The following is a 16059-nucleotide window of genomic DNA, read 5'->3' as shown; positions in this document are numbered from 1 at the left end:
CCTGTTTCCAGGCTAAGCTAAGCTAGTCGCCTCCTCACCAACTCCATACTCATTGCACTGACATGAGAGTGGTATCGATCTTCTCATCTAACTATCAGCAAGCAAATACTTTTCTCATGACATGTCATCTGGGGTTAAATTTGTGTCTATTTTTAACATTAGCCAAGTAGAAGCAATGCTAAAGCTAAAACAAAATAACAAAAGTTAGTGGTGTACATTCCGTGGGTGATTTCATACATTCTAGTATCTAAGAACAGTATGACATTGCCCCTGATATTAGCCCCACCTTTTCCTTTAATAAACGTCTCTTTTCTTTTACCCCTCTTCTGTCTGGTCTTTTTGTGAAGTGCTCACACACTGAGGCCCAGTGTAGCAAGGGGTCTATTCATGAGGCCAAGAGACAGTGAAGGGAAACACAAAGAACTCCCCACACAGTGGAGAGGGCTGTGAGCTCAGCGCTGACCCCTGAAGGATGTGTGTGGGCTGCACCCAGACACAGAGGTCCCGCCGACTTCAGGCCCAGGCTCCTCCTTGCTCTGGACTTGACCTTTCACTATACCCCTGCAACTCACAAAACAACCTCAAACAAACGTGTAACTGTCAATAGCTACTGGATCAGAGTAATGACTGAATCACATAAAGTCTGCATGGTTATCGACTTGTTGCCAGCTAAAAACCTCTGAAGAATCTCTCCCATGTTAAATGTTGGCATACAGCACAGCCTGAGGCATAAAAGCCAAGCAGTGAGAATAAAATGCTGAATTCAGTGTTAAAAGACAAGTAATTGAGTTTAACTCCCTGTTCTCAACCTCAGCCATAAATTAAAGTATAATATTCTAAATATTTCAGCCTGGGAACTTCACAGGCTTTATGTTGCCTGTAGCTCTTCTCTTTCTTGCCGATGGGAACTGTCACAGTTCTGGTCCGGAGCCATTATTTTAACACTCGCTCCAAGAAACGTTTAACACTATTTAGCATAAAGGAATTTTTATTATGCCATACCTTTGAGACCCTCTTGTCTGTCTGTCTGTGCTTCCAGTGCTGGACCAGCTCCTGATGGAGCTCCACCACTTCCTGCTCATCCTAGACAAGGAGACCCTGAGTGGAAGTGCCACCATCCAGAAGGGCTTGCTCTCCGATCTCCTCCAGTCCTACAGAGCTTCCAATGGTATGAACAAAAATCTCCTTTCTGAGTTTTCAAAGTGTAGTGGCTACACATACAGCTGTGCACTTATTTGCATTTAAAAAAGTAGATTAATAGGCTCACTGGCTTAGTTTTCTAAACAATTTAGTCACTAAAATAGTCTGGGCTGACCAGACCAGTCAGTAAACTGTGAGGAGTGCATACCAGTAGATGATAACATTACTCACCCCTTAACTTAATTGACATGTATTAAAACTCTGCAGTAGTAGTAGCTATATAAGGAAAAAAAATTATCACACTGCATGACCTAGTTCTCACTTTAAATGTATTGAGGAACCTATTTTGATGGATTTTTTGGGGGAAATTGGTCAACCTTTTTGACACAAAGATTTGTGTTTCCCCCCCAAAATGTTGTTTGATTGCGTAAACCACAGTAGATTTTCCTTGTTGGTCTTTACTGTAAGACCATCATTCATTCCTTGTCTGCACTGTGTTATGAGTTGTCATTTACCTCCCACGAAGGCTGCTGAATGTCTAAGAGTTGCTTTAGACTTCCAGCTCCAAGAAATATAAGATACTGCAACACTTTTTATTAATTAAGGCAGATTCATTTAAAAGGTCAACCATAGCCTGGTCTTGGTACATAGGGGTATCAAGATGATGGCAATTTCCAACGAGAGCTTGGTCATTTCTAAAATAATTAAAAGAAATTGTCTCAAACATTTACTCAGTGTTCCTTATTTATATTTCCTAATGTTGTGGTATTTGGTATTACATGACAGTGACATTAGTTGAGGTGTAACCACACATCTTTAAATATGTGTGACTAGAAGTTAATCTGCCTTTTTGCATAGCACCTTATGTAACATGGTCATGCCCTGCGTTTCCCACAATTCAGTGGGCTTACATTGTCGACTATCAAGCAACCCACTCTGGTATTATGTTGCTAGTATAAACTCTGAGTAACCACCATGTAATAATTATCCTCTTGCAGGCTTCTATTAAGAAATACATTTGGGGTCTTTTATCCCATTCTTGTGGCTAAAAACCACACTGTGGCAGCTGAATTAAATACCTTTGCCTGCATTTCTACTTTCCTTGCAAAATTATCAAATTTACGTTTTTTTTTCATGTTGTGAATGTTTGAGGTTATTATTTTTACGCTTACAAGCAAGATATAATCAAAGTGCCTCTTGCTTCATCATAAAATGATGCATGGGTCGTTAACGTATCCTGTCAAACAGCTAAAGACAAGTTTGTTGTTCTTGCTCACTGGCTCTGACACTCAACATGAAAATGTGGCAACTGCTGGCGGTGCTGATGATGTGATTTATGGCGCCTGGAAGTCAGTAAGTTACGATGTGAACCAGTGCCACACAAGCCTCAGTCCCTAGGTGTGTGATTAATTGGGAATAACAAATGACACGCTGCTGCTCCTTCAGAATTCTTAGCTCTGTGTCATGTAGGGAAAAGTTGCAAACTATTAAAAACAGACATCTTTACTTTATGCTGATCTTTATAACAATTTTCTGGCCATTTGTTTTACATTCACTGTCACTTTTGGATTGAAAACGCCAACAAAAGTTGTGCTACTACTCCTTCTTTGTCTTTCTCTGTCTCTCACACACAACTGCCCACCAACACACACACAAATACACACAGCAGTCATGCTTTTCCATGTTCAGGTCCTGGACTCGTCTCTCTGTACTTCCTCTCCTGGCTCCAAGCTGTATCATTTTTCCGAAGCTACATTTATCCTCTGGGGACGCTCACTTCCTTTGAGCAGCAGTTTATTAATAGCAGTTCAACTCTGTTCCCCAAAAATCTGTTTTCACTGTACTGGCAAAACATAGTTTATATCTGCTGTTGTTTGGTTTCACCTCTCAATATCTATTTCAAAGGAGAAAGCTTCTCCAGAGTATCACCCAAGGTTAGAGTTTTGTTTGATTTCCTCTCAGGGTATAATCTCAAGTCAGCTAAAATATTTAATTCAATGACTTTCCTTGAAACTCCAGAACAAATTCCCATAACAGGTTATAGTAACCAGCTGGAGTCTGCTATGCTGAAACCGCAGGGTTTATTGCTTGAGAAAAGACATTCATTCAAACTGTTTATGTGGCAATTTTATGGTGATGTCTTCGTCAACTTGTAATTACTACACCATGCTAGAAACAACGTTTAACCAAACGCAGCCCTTTTCTCACTCAGCTGAGTTCAGCACTGGTGTATGACATGAGGTTTCATCATCTCTGCTTATTGACCAAATGATACCATTGCTCACACTGACCCATAAATATTTACGTTTGAATGCAAAGAGAAGTGAAGTCCAGTCTCTATGTTTAACTCCTCTCACCATGTGAAGCATTTCCTGTGCTTCTATTGTTGTCACAGGAAACCATTTTATTTTGTATTGTTTTCTTATTTTCACTTTAATCAAATACTACTCTTTCTGGCTTTTTGGCTTTTTATGCCTATACCACTAAAAACTGATTGCATAGAAATAAGCTGTTGTCCTAATTCTTGTTTGTGGATATAAATTCCTGCAGATATTGAGTGGAAGTATGATTTAAAACTAAACCACAGTCATACTTTTGGTTATGCAAAGTCTTTTGGACTGGTCTTAGCAGATGGACTAAGTTCAGGAGCTTCATCATATATATTAGCTGTATTATCTTCAAACCTTCAAAGATAGAATTGACACAGTGCTCTATCTATGCAGGCAAGGAGTTTTCTGACTAATGTCCAATGAATGCCAGTCACGGTGAGAGTGGGTGTCAATAATGGGCCCATCTGTCCACACAATAGGCCACTTGTTTGGGTCAAGTTCCCCCTTTTAATCTTGGACTTTTGACAAACATGTTGAAAGTTTGTTTGGCACTAAGGTGGAGCCAGATGTTTTTCATCAGCGTTACAAGAAATATGCATGCTCTTTTTACATATACGTTACGTATACAGTTACAGCTTTAGTGCATGACTTTTTGATATTAATAAAAGTCCGTTACATTCAAGCCATTGCCAAATGAGTTGATACACAGCTAATTAAGACTATCAGCTCCACACAACTCCGTCTGTATTTTTCAGTATCGCTATGTTCAGAAGATTGTGTCGTCTGGTGACTTTCCCGCGCAGAAACTCGAGTGAAGATAAACCTCTTCTGAAGAGTCCATCATGTTTTTTAATCCTCCGTTTCCTCCTTAGCTGCTAGCAACTGCATCGAGGAGGGGCGGGGGCGCGTGCGCCATCACTTAAGGCTTGAATCATGTGGACGCGCCGACAGTGTTGTTGTCATTACTTAGAATTCCTCATGGGGGCGACAGAAACTACGCACTATAGCTTTAAGTTACTTTGTGCACATTATACTGAGAGGTCTATCTCAAGGCTATTCACTATAGTGCAACTAATAACAATATAGGAGGAGTGAACAAACCTGAGTCTTTGCAACAATGCACTAGCCTGAAAAAGTTGCCCACCTATACTGTACTATAGGTGGGCAACTTTTTACAATGAAATCCAGAGGGCTCTTGGAGTCAATGATTAAATCTACAATGCAATGATTCCTAGGTTGAAGAAGCATGCATGGACCTCTGTCCTGTAGATTAACTGTGCATGGGTTACTTTGGACAGTTCCATTCATTCTCCACCCAGTCACCTTCCTTCTTTAATTATTATTATCAAATGTAGAGACATTAGAAGTGTATTTGTAAGAATACTGTAACTGTTTACTACAGATGCAGAACATGCATGTATTACTATGGTACATATTTGTCTGGTGTTTTGTCGAGTGGTATTCAAATGGCTTCTTCTAGTTTCTTCAGTTTAACACAAGTTAGTGTTTGTGGTAACTAGCCACAATGTAAATTTCCAGAAGTATGTTGATGTCACCTTTTACTCTTTTCATGCAGGTGCTGATGAGGAGTATATCTACATGAACAAAGTCATTGTTACTGGGAAGGACAAAGGCGGCAAAGGTGTGAGTTTCAAAAGGTTCCTCTACAAAGTGTGATACTGATACTTGGTGATGATTTTTTCTTCTTCTGAAAAGTAGCTGAAATATAATCTGTAAAGAAAAGGATTTTATCTTTCCTATTGAAAACGAGGGATACTGTCACAATATTTTATGTTAGTGCTAGGAATATCCATTTACCTACTGCACTAACCCTGCTATGATAACTGAAATCTCATCATTTCAAATTTAGTTGGATTGAGTTTTTTTTTTTTTGTGAAGGATGTTTGATGTGAAATGGTATACAACCTGGAACTAAACTTTCGGTCAATTCAGTCAAACACCAGTGCATACTTGTTATGTCATTGCATTTTATACTCCTTAATTTGACATGATTCAAGTGAATAGCAGATATGAGCATAAGCTGCCACAAGCAGCACCATGTCCCCCTCACCCATGCTCTTACCCACCATTTCCTGTATGTTTCTTCAGAGCGCCCCACCATCTAAGACTGACCTGTTTTGTTTGGACAGTGTTGCAGAATGTGGTTTCCTCGAACACTAGACTTAACACACATATATTTTCAGCAGTGACGCTAGCAAACCCACAAGTTCTTTTCTCACAGACACTGAAAGAAAGTGGGGGACGATGTGAGAGAATTGAGAATTCTTACTGAAATCATTGATTGTTTGGTAAACCTAAACTTTCTCTTTCAGATGAAGTGCAAGAGAAAAACATTTTGGACTTAAATGTTAGTGTAAAACATTTTGAATCAAAAAATACAGTTAAAAGCATAACTGAAAGTGTTGATCGTCATATCAATATTCAAGTAGAAACTAGGTGAAAGGTCTGAGGAGAGAGGAAGTAGTAGTGGCCTAGACAATAGTTCTGTCAGGTCCATAAAGTCAAGAACACAGACAATAAAAGCTTTAAGTTTAAATTTGGCGGTATGGCTCTGTTCAGAGGAATCCCCTGACCTTTCATGAGCACCATGAAAGAGCAGTGAATCAGGGGACAGCAGCAGCAGCAGCATTAGGGGACGCTCACACAGTTTAATACTGGGAGAGCTAAACTATTCCCCCATATGAACAGAGCAGCAACAAGGACATAGAAGCAAATGCCACGTTATACACGACAAGGTGGAGCAGGGGAGGAGGTGGGTAGCAAACAGCGAGCAGCAAGCATTTGGAGCAAACTAAAGCAGCAGTAGGAACAAGCTAAAGTAGCAGCATTTAGGATCAGCTAAGGCAGCAAGCAGAAGGAGCAAACTGAATCAGTTTAAGTAGTGCACCTTGTTGAGTGTAGCCATTTAGCAGCGAGGGGAGTGACCAGCTGACGCGCTAATGCAGATCAGCTGCTGCAGCTCAGCTGATGCAGATCAGCTGATGAGACCATGTTGTTGACCAATAGCGGTTAGCAGCGTCTTGACTACCTGGCCTGCCAGAACTGACCGAGACGCTCAATTATTGGCAGAGATATCATCCTAACCTGGGGGTCTGAGCTACAGTCTAAACCAGCAGAACATTAGCTTAGCTTAGTTTAGCAGAAAGATTGACAGCAGGGGAAACAGCACATCTGAAACTTAATGATTAACATGTTATATCTATGTTGCATCTGGACATCTGGAAATAGTGTTGAATAAAAAGATTGACAGAATTTTGACTTTGATTTTGAGTTATTTCATTTATCCAAAATTCCTGTACATTCATTTCAAAACAGCCAATATCTGTTATTCGCTGACCTCCCTCTCTGTACTTCCATGACCTAGATGACAGATCAGATGCCCTGGTCAATGGAAAAGCAGCTAAATATGTCCCTGTCCCACAGAAGAGCCTTCCCGCCCTGCCGCCCCCCAGAGCAGTAAGTGCTTTATTGCATCAGAGTGGATTAACATGTGAAATGATTTATTTTTTTTTAGCCACTGCCATTGTGGTGGGAATGGTAATAGTGTAATTGACCCCAGTAGGACTGCTGAACTCAACAAAGTACGTGGGAAAGTTCAGAGGAAATCGTGATTTTCAAAAGTATGCCAAAGGAGCCCAAAGACAAATTCTAACCTTAAATGTAATTGGCATTATTTGGTCTTTTGTTACATTAAGAACATTACTATCCATAGTAAGCACCAAAGTATTTAAAATAAAGTACTATGGATTGATATCACATGTTGCCAGAGAATTCCATGGGTTTTTATACACCAAAACAAATGGTCTGTGGTCATACAAGCCAAAAACATTTCCCACAACCCTCAGAGTCACAAGCTTGAGGCTATGTGTAATGTATTCTCCCACAGAAAGGTATTATAATCACTCATGGGTGCAGCAAACCTGGGAAAGTGAGTATCCAAGAGTGTGCGTGTGAGAGCTGTGGTGTGTTTTATGTCGACTGGGAGGCCGGTGGCTCCTGAATTGGCCCAGTGTGACTTCAGGAAAAACGTAGAGAATGAGAGGTTTGAAACATCCCGTCAGTGCCTTTGAACTTTGCACACACACACACACGCATGCACAGTGGCCTCCCCTAAAATAAACTACTGTAGCAGCTGTTGCTAATCAGAACAAATGTGTAGTGTCAGCACGTGTGCATGTGTGTGTGCAGTCTTAGTGCATTGAAACGAAGAACATTTGTGTCACTATGCAATCAGAATCGTCTAGTATGAGTGTTTTTTTTTAAATCTCAGACTTGTATTCTAGCTTAGAAACCCCTAGAAGCAAAACATTGTTTTTCAGTCTTGCAGTAATTTCATAGTTGCGGTACAGCTTCCACAAATCCTTCAGATGTGTCTGGCAAAGACATCTCTTCGTCCTCCCCATCTGCATCCAGCTGTGGTATAACGGGTCCTGTCTTGGGAAGCCTGAGTAAACACGTCCACAGTGAACCGCTTTTTGGAAACCCCTTCATCTGCCTGCGGGGCTTCCATCCATCTCCCGTGATGGTGTATTCAAGAGTTAGCATGTGTTTCACAGTGAACACGGAGTCCCCCCTTATCATTGCAGAGAACAGCGCCCCCTTGCTGTTGATGTAGTGTCCGGGCATGGCTGTCCACTGGCCTGTCGTGATGTTGTAGCTGTCCATTAGACAGCGCAGGAAGTCGTCACAAGGCCCGTTGCGCATCACATATAAATTGTCTCTGTGGGCTACCATACAGTGGCCATAGCTTTGAGGTTTGATCATTGTAGTTGCAAGTTTCCACTCATCTTTCACTTGTATGTATTCATATATATCTGTGGTGTCTGGTGGTTTCCAGAAGCAAACAAACATCCGCCGTCTTGCCACAGCACATGCTGCAGATAGTACAGGTCTTGGTGCATGTTGTATAAATGTCCACTCTCCCTTCTCAACGTTGTAACTCTCTGCTGTGGAAATTGTCCGTTTTTGGAATTCGCCGCCAATGGCGTAGAGTCGGCCCTCATGCCCTAGCAGGGTGAAGTCATATCTTAGTTGCTGGGGACCTGGAAGAACAGTCCAAACCCCTGACTCAGGGTTGTAGCAGAAGCTGCTGTCCACTGTGTCCTTACCGTAACCGTAAACTCCCCCCACAATGTACAATCGATTGTCAAGCACTGCCACTCCAGCCATGGAGGTGCTACAGAGAGTTGGGAGGTTTGTCAGATGCTTCCAATCTCCCTCTTTTTCATCAAGGTAGCAAACAACCCTAAAGGAGTCCTCTAGCAGTTCCATTGAAGGAGAGTGTGTGCCTAAAGCAATATAAGAAGCAGGAGACAATGATTGAGAATATTGAAGAAGGTCTTCAGGAATTGAACTCTCTGCAGCATCCTTCAAATCATCAAAAGCATCACGAAGGAAAAGAGCAGCACTGTGAAAGAGTGCATGCACCCCGAAGATGGAGGCTGCATGGTAAAGCAAGAGGCAGTTGTCTGAGTCAATAATGTCACAAAGGTGCTGCACCAAACATGCAACCTGCAGGAATGCAGCACACTCTACAGCTTCTACAAGGTCATCTGGGTCACTGATAGTGGGGACCTCTCCCCTGCAGACACCAAGGGCAATGAGGAAACCCCTTGCATGCACTCCTCCCTTCAGGTAGAGCTCGTCCTGGTGACATTCCGTCATCCCAGAGTGAAAGAGGGCAGAGAAGTAGTTACTGTATCTCACGAGCAAGGCCCGCTCCACAGTGAACCAGCTCTCCTCCACCCTCACTCTTACCCAGCCCGTCTGGTGCTCTCTGTCCTCCAGATCAAGGGACACATTCTCTGCACGAATATCCGGGTTGACTCCTAGGCCTTCAGGCACTTCCATGATCTTTTAAACCCAGGTCTGTTCTCTTCCTAAATCAGGCTCTCAAGTGACAATGCAGCGTGTAGCTTGAATGTTTTGCCACTTTTTCCGCAGAACTAGACGGTAAATAAAGGTTTGTGAGACTTCCATTGCGCCCTGTCTGTATGGTCTGAAAATAGAGTTGTACTATAGATAGCAGCTACGCCACTCGCAAGCGCCAGGCAGGGAAAGGAAAACTGTTGACATGCACACCAAGCGGTACTGTGGCTGCTGGCAACTGGTGATTATCATAGCCGCAATATAATTGGCGAGCATAAGTATTTGCTGAATTATTCATGATTACATTACCTGCCAGCACTGCTCCTTTGCATTTTTTTCTGCCTCCCCAACTGGGTTTTACCCTATTTTCATTCAGGCTTCAAATATAATTAGAACATGTTTCATTTTAGTGTTTCTAACCAAAAATATACTATGTTACAAGTGGTGGAGTGATAGCAAAGGCCAAGAGAGTTCTCCTGAATCTGGCTTTCCAAAGCCGATTATTTTTATCACTACCTTCTCTTCTGCTCTGAGCTCCCAGCAGGCTTTCGGATACACTGTGTGTGTGTGTGTGTGTGTGTGTGTGTGTGTGTGTGTGTGTGTGTGTGTGTGTGTGTGTGTGTGTGTGTGTGTGTGTGTGTGTGCGTGTGTGCGCGCGCTTGTGTGCTTTTGCTGTGCCGGATTCTTGGCATGGGAACCAGGGATTTTCCATGTTGCTCTGACTGTTCGTTTTTTGGGCTCTTTTTCCCACTCTTTACTCAAAGCCCCTCCACCACACCCCTATTCCTCCTTAGCTGCCCCTGTCTTTGCTTTGTTATTTATGCTTTGACTCCTCGATCCACTCCTTCTACCCAATGTTTCTGTGGTGAGGATGTGTGTGAATGTGTGTGAGAAGTGAAAGGAAAGGGCTAAAGTGACTACGAAAAGTAAGCTGGAGTGATTGCAGTCTTCTGGGACAAAAAAACATACACTTACAGACACACACACCTGCTGGCATGTTCTTTTCCCGTCTAGGTTTAATATCAGTCCTGCTGGTTTGAGGAATGGCTCACTATACTCCTCTTTAACCTTGGCCCAAAGAACAGGCAGATTTAGTTTTTTGGAGATGAGTGAAATGGAGAGAGAAAAAGAAAGAAGATAGAGATATGGGTGGGTGGGCGGTCGGGTGGCTGTTGCTGCTGCTCTGGAATGCCTGGCTCTTTGTTTTAATTAACAACAGATGCCTGAACTGCTGTTGTTGTTTCACTGTGGAGCAGTTTACACTGTAAGTGCTGTTGTGTGTCTACGTGCGTGTACTTTTCTCAGAGGAAACACTTTTTCTTATGAAATTCCTGTCAGCTTTTGTAGCTGTTTCACTTACTTTTGGGGTCATGTAATTTCAAAACTCTCTTTAATGGTCATTCAAATAAATAAAGTCTAGTTTTTGGTCATATCCAAACCACAAAATGACACAACATACCCTTTTCCATATTTTTGTTGAGATTTAGTTTCAAGGTTTTTAATAGATTATCATTTAATTTAACTAATTCATCATTAAAAAAATAATTAATCAGCAAGCACAGCGCTGTGGAGGTCTGGCAATGCAAGACTAATCAGCAAGTAATATGTTAAAGTCAGTGACACATATTCTATTGGATCCCTTGATCCGAAGGCTTATTTATTTCCATCACTATGAAACTGGCTTAATTCATTTTGGTGATTGGTGGCATCGTCCATCTTGTTCTGTATAGACCAGGCCTGCGTCTGAAAAAAACCCAATTAAGCGTTGTCCCTTCTAACTTATTTACAGTATTGGGGATATGGGGATCAGTCGTGTTGGCCTCTTTATTTTGTGATGCTTAAAGGGTTTATCTATGCATACCAACATTCAAAGCTGATAAATAATAACCATTTTAGCTGAGCAGCTTGGATGTGAATACAGTAGTTATAAGCAAATCAATTAGTAACAGTATAGACTTTTTCCATGACAGACATTGTGTCCTTGTTATCGAAGTAACTGGTATCATTTATGATGGTTCTGTTCCACTTCACTGTTGAGCCACTATGCACAAAACTACTGCTTTGGCGCTAAATGAGTAATTAGTTACACCTATGTTTGACAAGCCAGGGACATAAGTTTAACCTTCTCAGTTAATAATTTGGTCATGTTATGTTGTTTTTTTTTAATATTTGCTCAGCATTGCATCAAATCATATTATATTCTTACATTTGTATTTGCTGACAAAAATCTTCAACAGCTCCAACTGATGTTACCCTCCTTAAACCGCAGTTATAACACTCCCAATCATTTTTTTTCCACATTCTCTGGCATGCAGGCTAATCACAAAAAAACAAGTATTTGTCACTGTGAATGTATGCTTACCGTGACATGACGCCTGTTATAATGACAGATTATTGCATCTGCTTTGTATTACTGAAAATGTGTTAGATATGGTGGGAAAGGAGCTCACAAGCAGGGAATTCCCAGTTAACTGGGATCTGACTGTCTCTGACAGCCCACATCAGAAATGATGATTTTTAGCCAAACAGATTTGTTTTTCAGTATTTTGTTGGTCTGTAAATCTAAACTTAACCAGTAACGTTATTACCACTATACCACCAACACAATATATTATTGCCTCTTTTCTCTTTAATTTGATTCATTTTTCGTTTATAGAGTAAGCATTGCTACACACCAAACATCATCAAACTCCCAAAGTTGATTTCAGAGTCATATTACAGGAAGGGAATAGCTTTTGCTGTATCAAACATTGAAGGGAAGCAGTTTTGACTAGCTGATTTCCATCCTTGATTAAACAAACTCTAATCTTATGAGATATTTTAAGATGTTCAACTCATACTTTTACACAGAGCTAGCCTCCCGCAGGCATGGTTTCCAGCTCCTCTGCTTAAGGGTTATATTTCATATTTCATATTGATCTTGCAGAGAATGTGACAGCCTTGGGGAGAAGTAAAATGAATATGAAGTAATACAGACAGCGTGCTCAGATCATTGGTTGGAGGAAACATTAGACATAGTTAAGAAATTGCTTTTTTGTCATTCAACTCGTGGGGTTTCACAGAGTTCACTTGAGAAAAACTTCAAAAGTAAATCCAGCAACCTTAGACGTCTGCGACATGAAAATATGAGCTGCGTCCTTAGGTGACTTATCCTACATGTTTTGCCTTTGCCACATTAACAGAATAGTTGAAATCATATTACATAATATGTAAGAGGGTATACATTACATCTTTCTCCATCATTCATCTCTTTGCTTCATGATGTTTCTCTCTTTACACTGGAAAGAATACACCAATTAAATCTTCACTGGCAGCTAGTGACTTTTTAGAGCTGGTATGTCATCTTAGTTGTAGTATGTACCAAGGCAAAACAAAACAAATCTCCCATCTTCTGCTTGCTGCCATAGATATGTGATAGCTTGAGACATGTGGACACAGGTTGAGGAGATAAAGAAGAAATTCATACTGGTGGGAAGTTTGTGTTTCAACATACTGTTTCAACATGAGTCAGAAAGTCAGCTTTCGATGCCTAGAGGGACAGTTCACCCCAAAATCAAAAATACATATTTTTTCCTCTTACCTGTAGTGCTATTTAGCAAAACGTTTGCCATGTGATAGATGATCACCTATAAGTTTAATAGTCTAGCTCATGGCATGTCATCCTACATGCTAAGAAATGCTAACAAGTCTTTAATTTTTTGAATTTTTTACATTCATATTTGACAAACTGAATTTAAACATACAGTTTGTTTAACGGTTTAAAGGTTGTATTCAAAGAAGTTCTTCAAGATTCACAACTTAAGGAAAGCTAAATGATGACAGATGTCTCACAAAAAAGGATTTTGGATCATGTAGCTGATCATAAAAGTAATGGAGATATTCTAAATGAACTGAGACACACTTAAGCAGCCACGCAGCAGAGAGTCTGGTGGTTTCCAGCAGTATGGGAAGGGGCAGACAGACTGTCTTTACCACACAGGAGATATGAAGAAAGACAGAAGTGAAGCCAGACTGCGCTACGCACGCACGCACGCACGCACCCACGCACATTAAAATACATGCTCTCCCTCTCTTTTCCATGCTCACAGACATATACTCCTCCCTGAAGGCAAACATGTAACTCTCTACTGCACAGGGTCAGCCGAGGATTGGTTACATGAGGAATTCCCTACTTACTCCTGAAGTGACAGCTGAATTAGCCACATGTTCAGCCTGGTCGAAGAACACATGTTGATAATGTGGATGTGCGTGAATGTGTATTTTGTTGTCATGGCCTGGCTCAAAGGTATGACAAAAGGTGGAGAACACATGTTTGCTCAATTAAATTAAATGAATTCAAAAAAACAAAGTGTATCAGTGATGTGTGTAGTGTATAGATGTGTGAAGGTGTAGTGAAGTAAGAAAGCAAAAGTAACTCAATCAAAGTCCAAACAAACCAAGCAACCTTGGTGAGGGAGAGAGGGAGCAAGTGACTGCCCAGGCACTCCTATTCATGGACATGTGAGCAATCAACTAATCCAGTTGTCAATCATCAGTCCTTATTAGCCATTCCCCAGATCCCAGCAACCAAAGGGACTTGGAATAGGTCTTGAGGCCTATGAGCCGTCACATTGTTGACCTGGACATTTTCCTCTTCAGGGTATTCATTAAACATACTTATATGGAGGCTGCCATGTCCCTTAAGTTGATAGATAAAAACGCTACATCTTAAATTCCCTCACCCCTCTCTCATCCTCCTTTTATCCGTTAGGGTGTGGTGTGTCGGGAGCCATTCCCCTTACCTGCAGTCCCTACTCCAGCCTGTATAGACACTTCAGAGAGTTACTACGAGGAGGCTCAGCCCTACGAGGAAGCTTTCAATGGTAAGAACTCTTTCTTCTCACCCATACCTGTTTCACAGGAACACATCTTAGTATACTCTCAGTGAGACCAAGCTGAAGGATTGCCAGATTATCTTGATTGCTACACTACTCCTGCAACGGATGCTGTATCTAAAAGCTCACCATCATGAGGCCATTACCAGAATCCCTGCTTAAAAAAGAATATGTTTTCACGTATATTGTAGCTGTATTTTCCAACCCAAACCAATGACTTGCGTGTGTCATTTGTCAGAACAGTCATCTGCTCTGTTGTGTTTCTTGTTCTTCAGAAAACCAGAGCCTCTGAGATGTTAACCATAATAGAAAAAGCCAGACACAAAAGTGACACTTCTCATCAGAACAATATCTGGTGTTGAGAAAGCGGTTTCATGCACTGCAACACGTATGCCACAATAATGACTTTATCGTGCACTGAGCCACCATGACCACATTCTATAAGAAGCTTTGTTCTGCTGTAAAGGTGCAGCAGTATGTGAGACTGTGGGAAATAGGTTACTGTAATTGCTCATATATAACATGTGCCACAATTTTGTGCAGTGCTGAAAGCTAAAATACCTTCCGTAGTACTTCTTAATTGCTGCATTGGTTAAATATGATTATACGCCATCCGTGTAGTCGTGGATTGGCCAGAGGATGCATGTTGTTGTTCACACAACCTCATCATGAGCAATAAACAATATTTTTAATTATAGGCAAGTTTTGATATTTTATGATATACCCAAAAAGGTTAATTAGGCCTACACAGTTTAATTTTATTTATTAATAATTTATCTTTCCTATAAATATTTTCAAAGGCATTTTTCCTTTGGATTTTCCCTATCTTGCCTTCTTCTTCTTCTTCTTTCTTTCTGTTTCTTTTGGTGTTGTGTAGATCTGGACTGTTTCGGCCTCCGCTCAGGGCCCTGGATGCGAGTGCAGAGCTCTGACAGTGTGGTCTATGCTGTTATCAACAGGGGTAGCTACCCTTCTATCACTGGAAGCGTGTGTTTATGTATGGCAGGCATGTGCACGGGCCAGTCAGCATGCCCTCAGCCCTCATTGTCCAGCATGACCAAGCGTCTTGCATGTAGAGAAACAACTTCATGACTTCATCAATCAGTCCCAATCAGTCCCAAGTCATCAGTCAGTCCCATCTTATCATTTTCCTCCATTTGTTGTTTTCCTTTTCATCATATCTTCTTCCTGTCACCATCTTTCATCAATACTTTAACAGCTCATTTGCAGCCTGGCTGTTGCAAGGAAATCCTCTTCCATTGAAGGAGGTCATCATGATCAAGAAGTCAGCCTCAAGCGCATTTAACAGTGTACTGTGTCGCTGCTACTCATGCCCTTCCCACCTCTTTGTTTTAGTTTCTTATCAGTCTCTGATTTTTGTTTCCTAGATGATGGGGATGCAGTTAGCAGTTCGTACGAGTCCTACGATGAGGAGGAAGTGATCACCAGAGAAAAGTCACCGTCACCGTCAGCACAGCACCAGTGGCCTTCAGCAGAGGCGTCCATTGAGCTCATGAAGGATGCTCAGATCTGTGCCTTCCTGTGGAGGAAGAAGTGGCTGGGCCAGTGGGCCAAACAGCTGTGTGTCATCAAAGACCATCGCCTGCTGGTAGGTAAAAGATTACGTGAAAATCTGAATTAAAGCCCCGCTGAGGTTTAGTGTACAACAATTAAGGTCATGACCAAAGAAGGTTTTATAAACGTGGTTTGCTTATTAGAGTTCATTGTAACTCAACATGGAAAAAGACTAAAGTAAGCAAACCCTCAAAATATATTTAAAACTCACTGAGACTTAGCTGTCACATGCTGTCCTTGTTTTGCCACTT

At 41.3% G+C, this 16059-nt stretch overlaps 2 protein-coding genes across 3 annotated transcripts in view; one reads left to right on the top strand and one right to left on the bottom strand.

Annotated features, from left to right (window-relative positions):
- The window catches only part of afap1l2 (actin filament associated protein 1-like 2), a 36429-nt gene that overhangs the window by 13677 nt on the left and 6693 nt on the right, over window positions 1-16059 (top strand). For both annotated transcript variants that reach the window (XM_078278799.1, XM_078278800.1), the window contains exons 2-6: window positions 1040-1168; window positions 5047-5112; window positions 6856-6947; window positions 14110-14221; window positions 15622-15842. In XM_078278799.1, coding sequence (XP_078134925.1) covers window positions 1040-1168; window positions 5047-5112; window positions 6856-6947; window positions 14110-14221; window positions 15622-15842 — 620 coding nt within the window. The remainder of the gene's footprint in view (window positions 1-1039; window positions 1169-5046; window positions 5113-6855; window positions 6948-14109; window positions 14222-15621; window positions 15843-16059) is intronic.
- LOC144535960 (kelch repeat and BTB domain-containing protein 13) lies at window positions 7771-9341 on the bottom strand. Its single transcript, XM_078278802.1, has one exon. The coding sequence runs from the start codon at window positions 9339-9341 to the stop codon at window positions 7824-7826; it is 1518 nt and encodes a 505-aa protein (XP_078134928.1). The 3' UTR covers window positions 7771-7823.

Source organism: Sander vitreus, chromosome 21 (assembly GCF_031162955.1).
Source record: "Sander vitreus isolate 19-12246 chromosome 21, sanVit1, whole genome shotgun sequence".
Lineage (NCBI taxonomy): Eukaryota > Metazoa > Chordata > Actinopteri > Perciformes > Percidae > Sander > Sander vitreus.
The sequence above is the reverse complement of the archived record's forward strand: the minus strand, read 5'-3'. Positions and strand labels throughout refer to the sequence as shown.

Coding starts and splice junctions, on each gene's coding strand:
- LOC144535960 (XM_078278802.1), bottom strand. CDS start 9,341: ATGGAAGTGCCTGAAGGCCTAGGAGTCAACCCGGATATTCGTGCAGAG.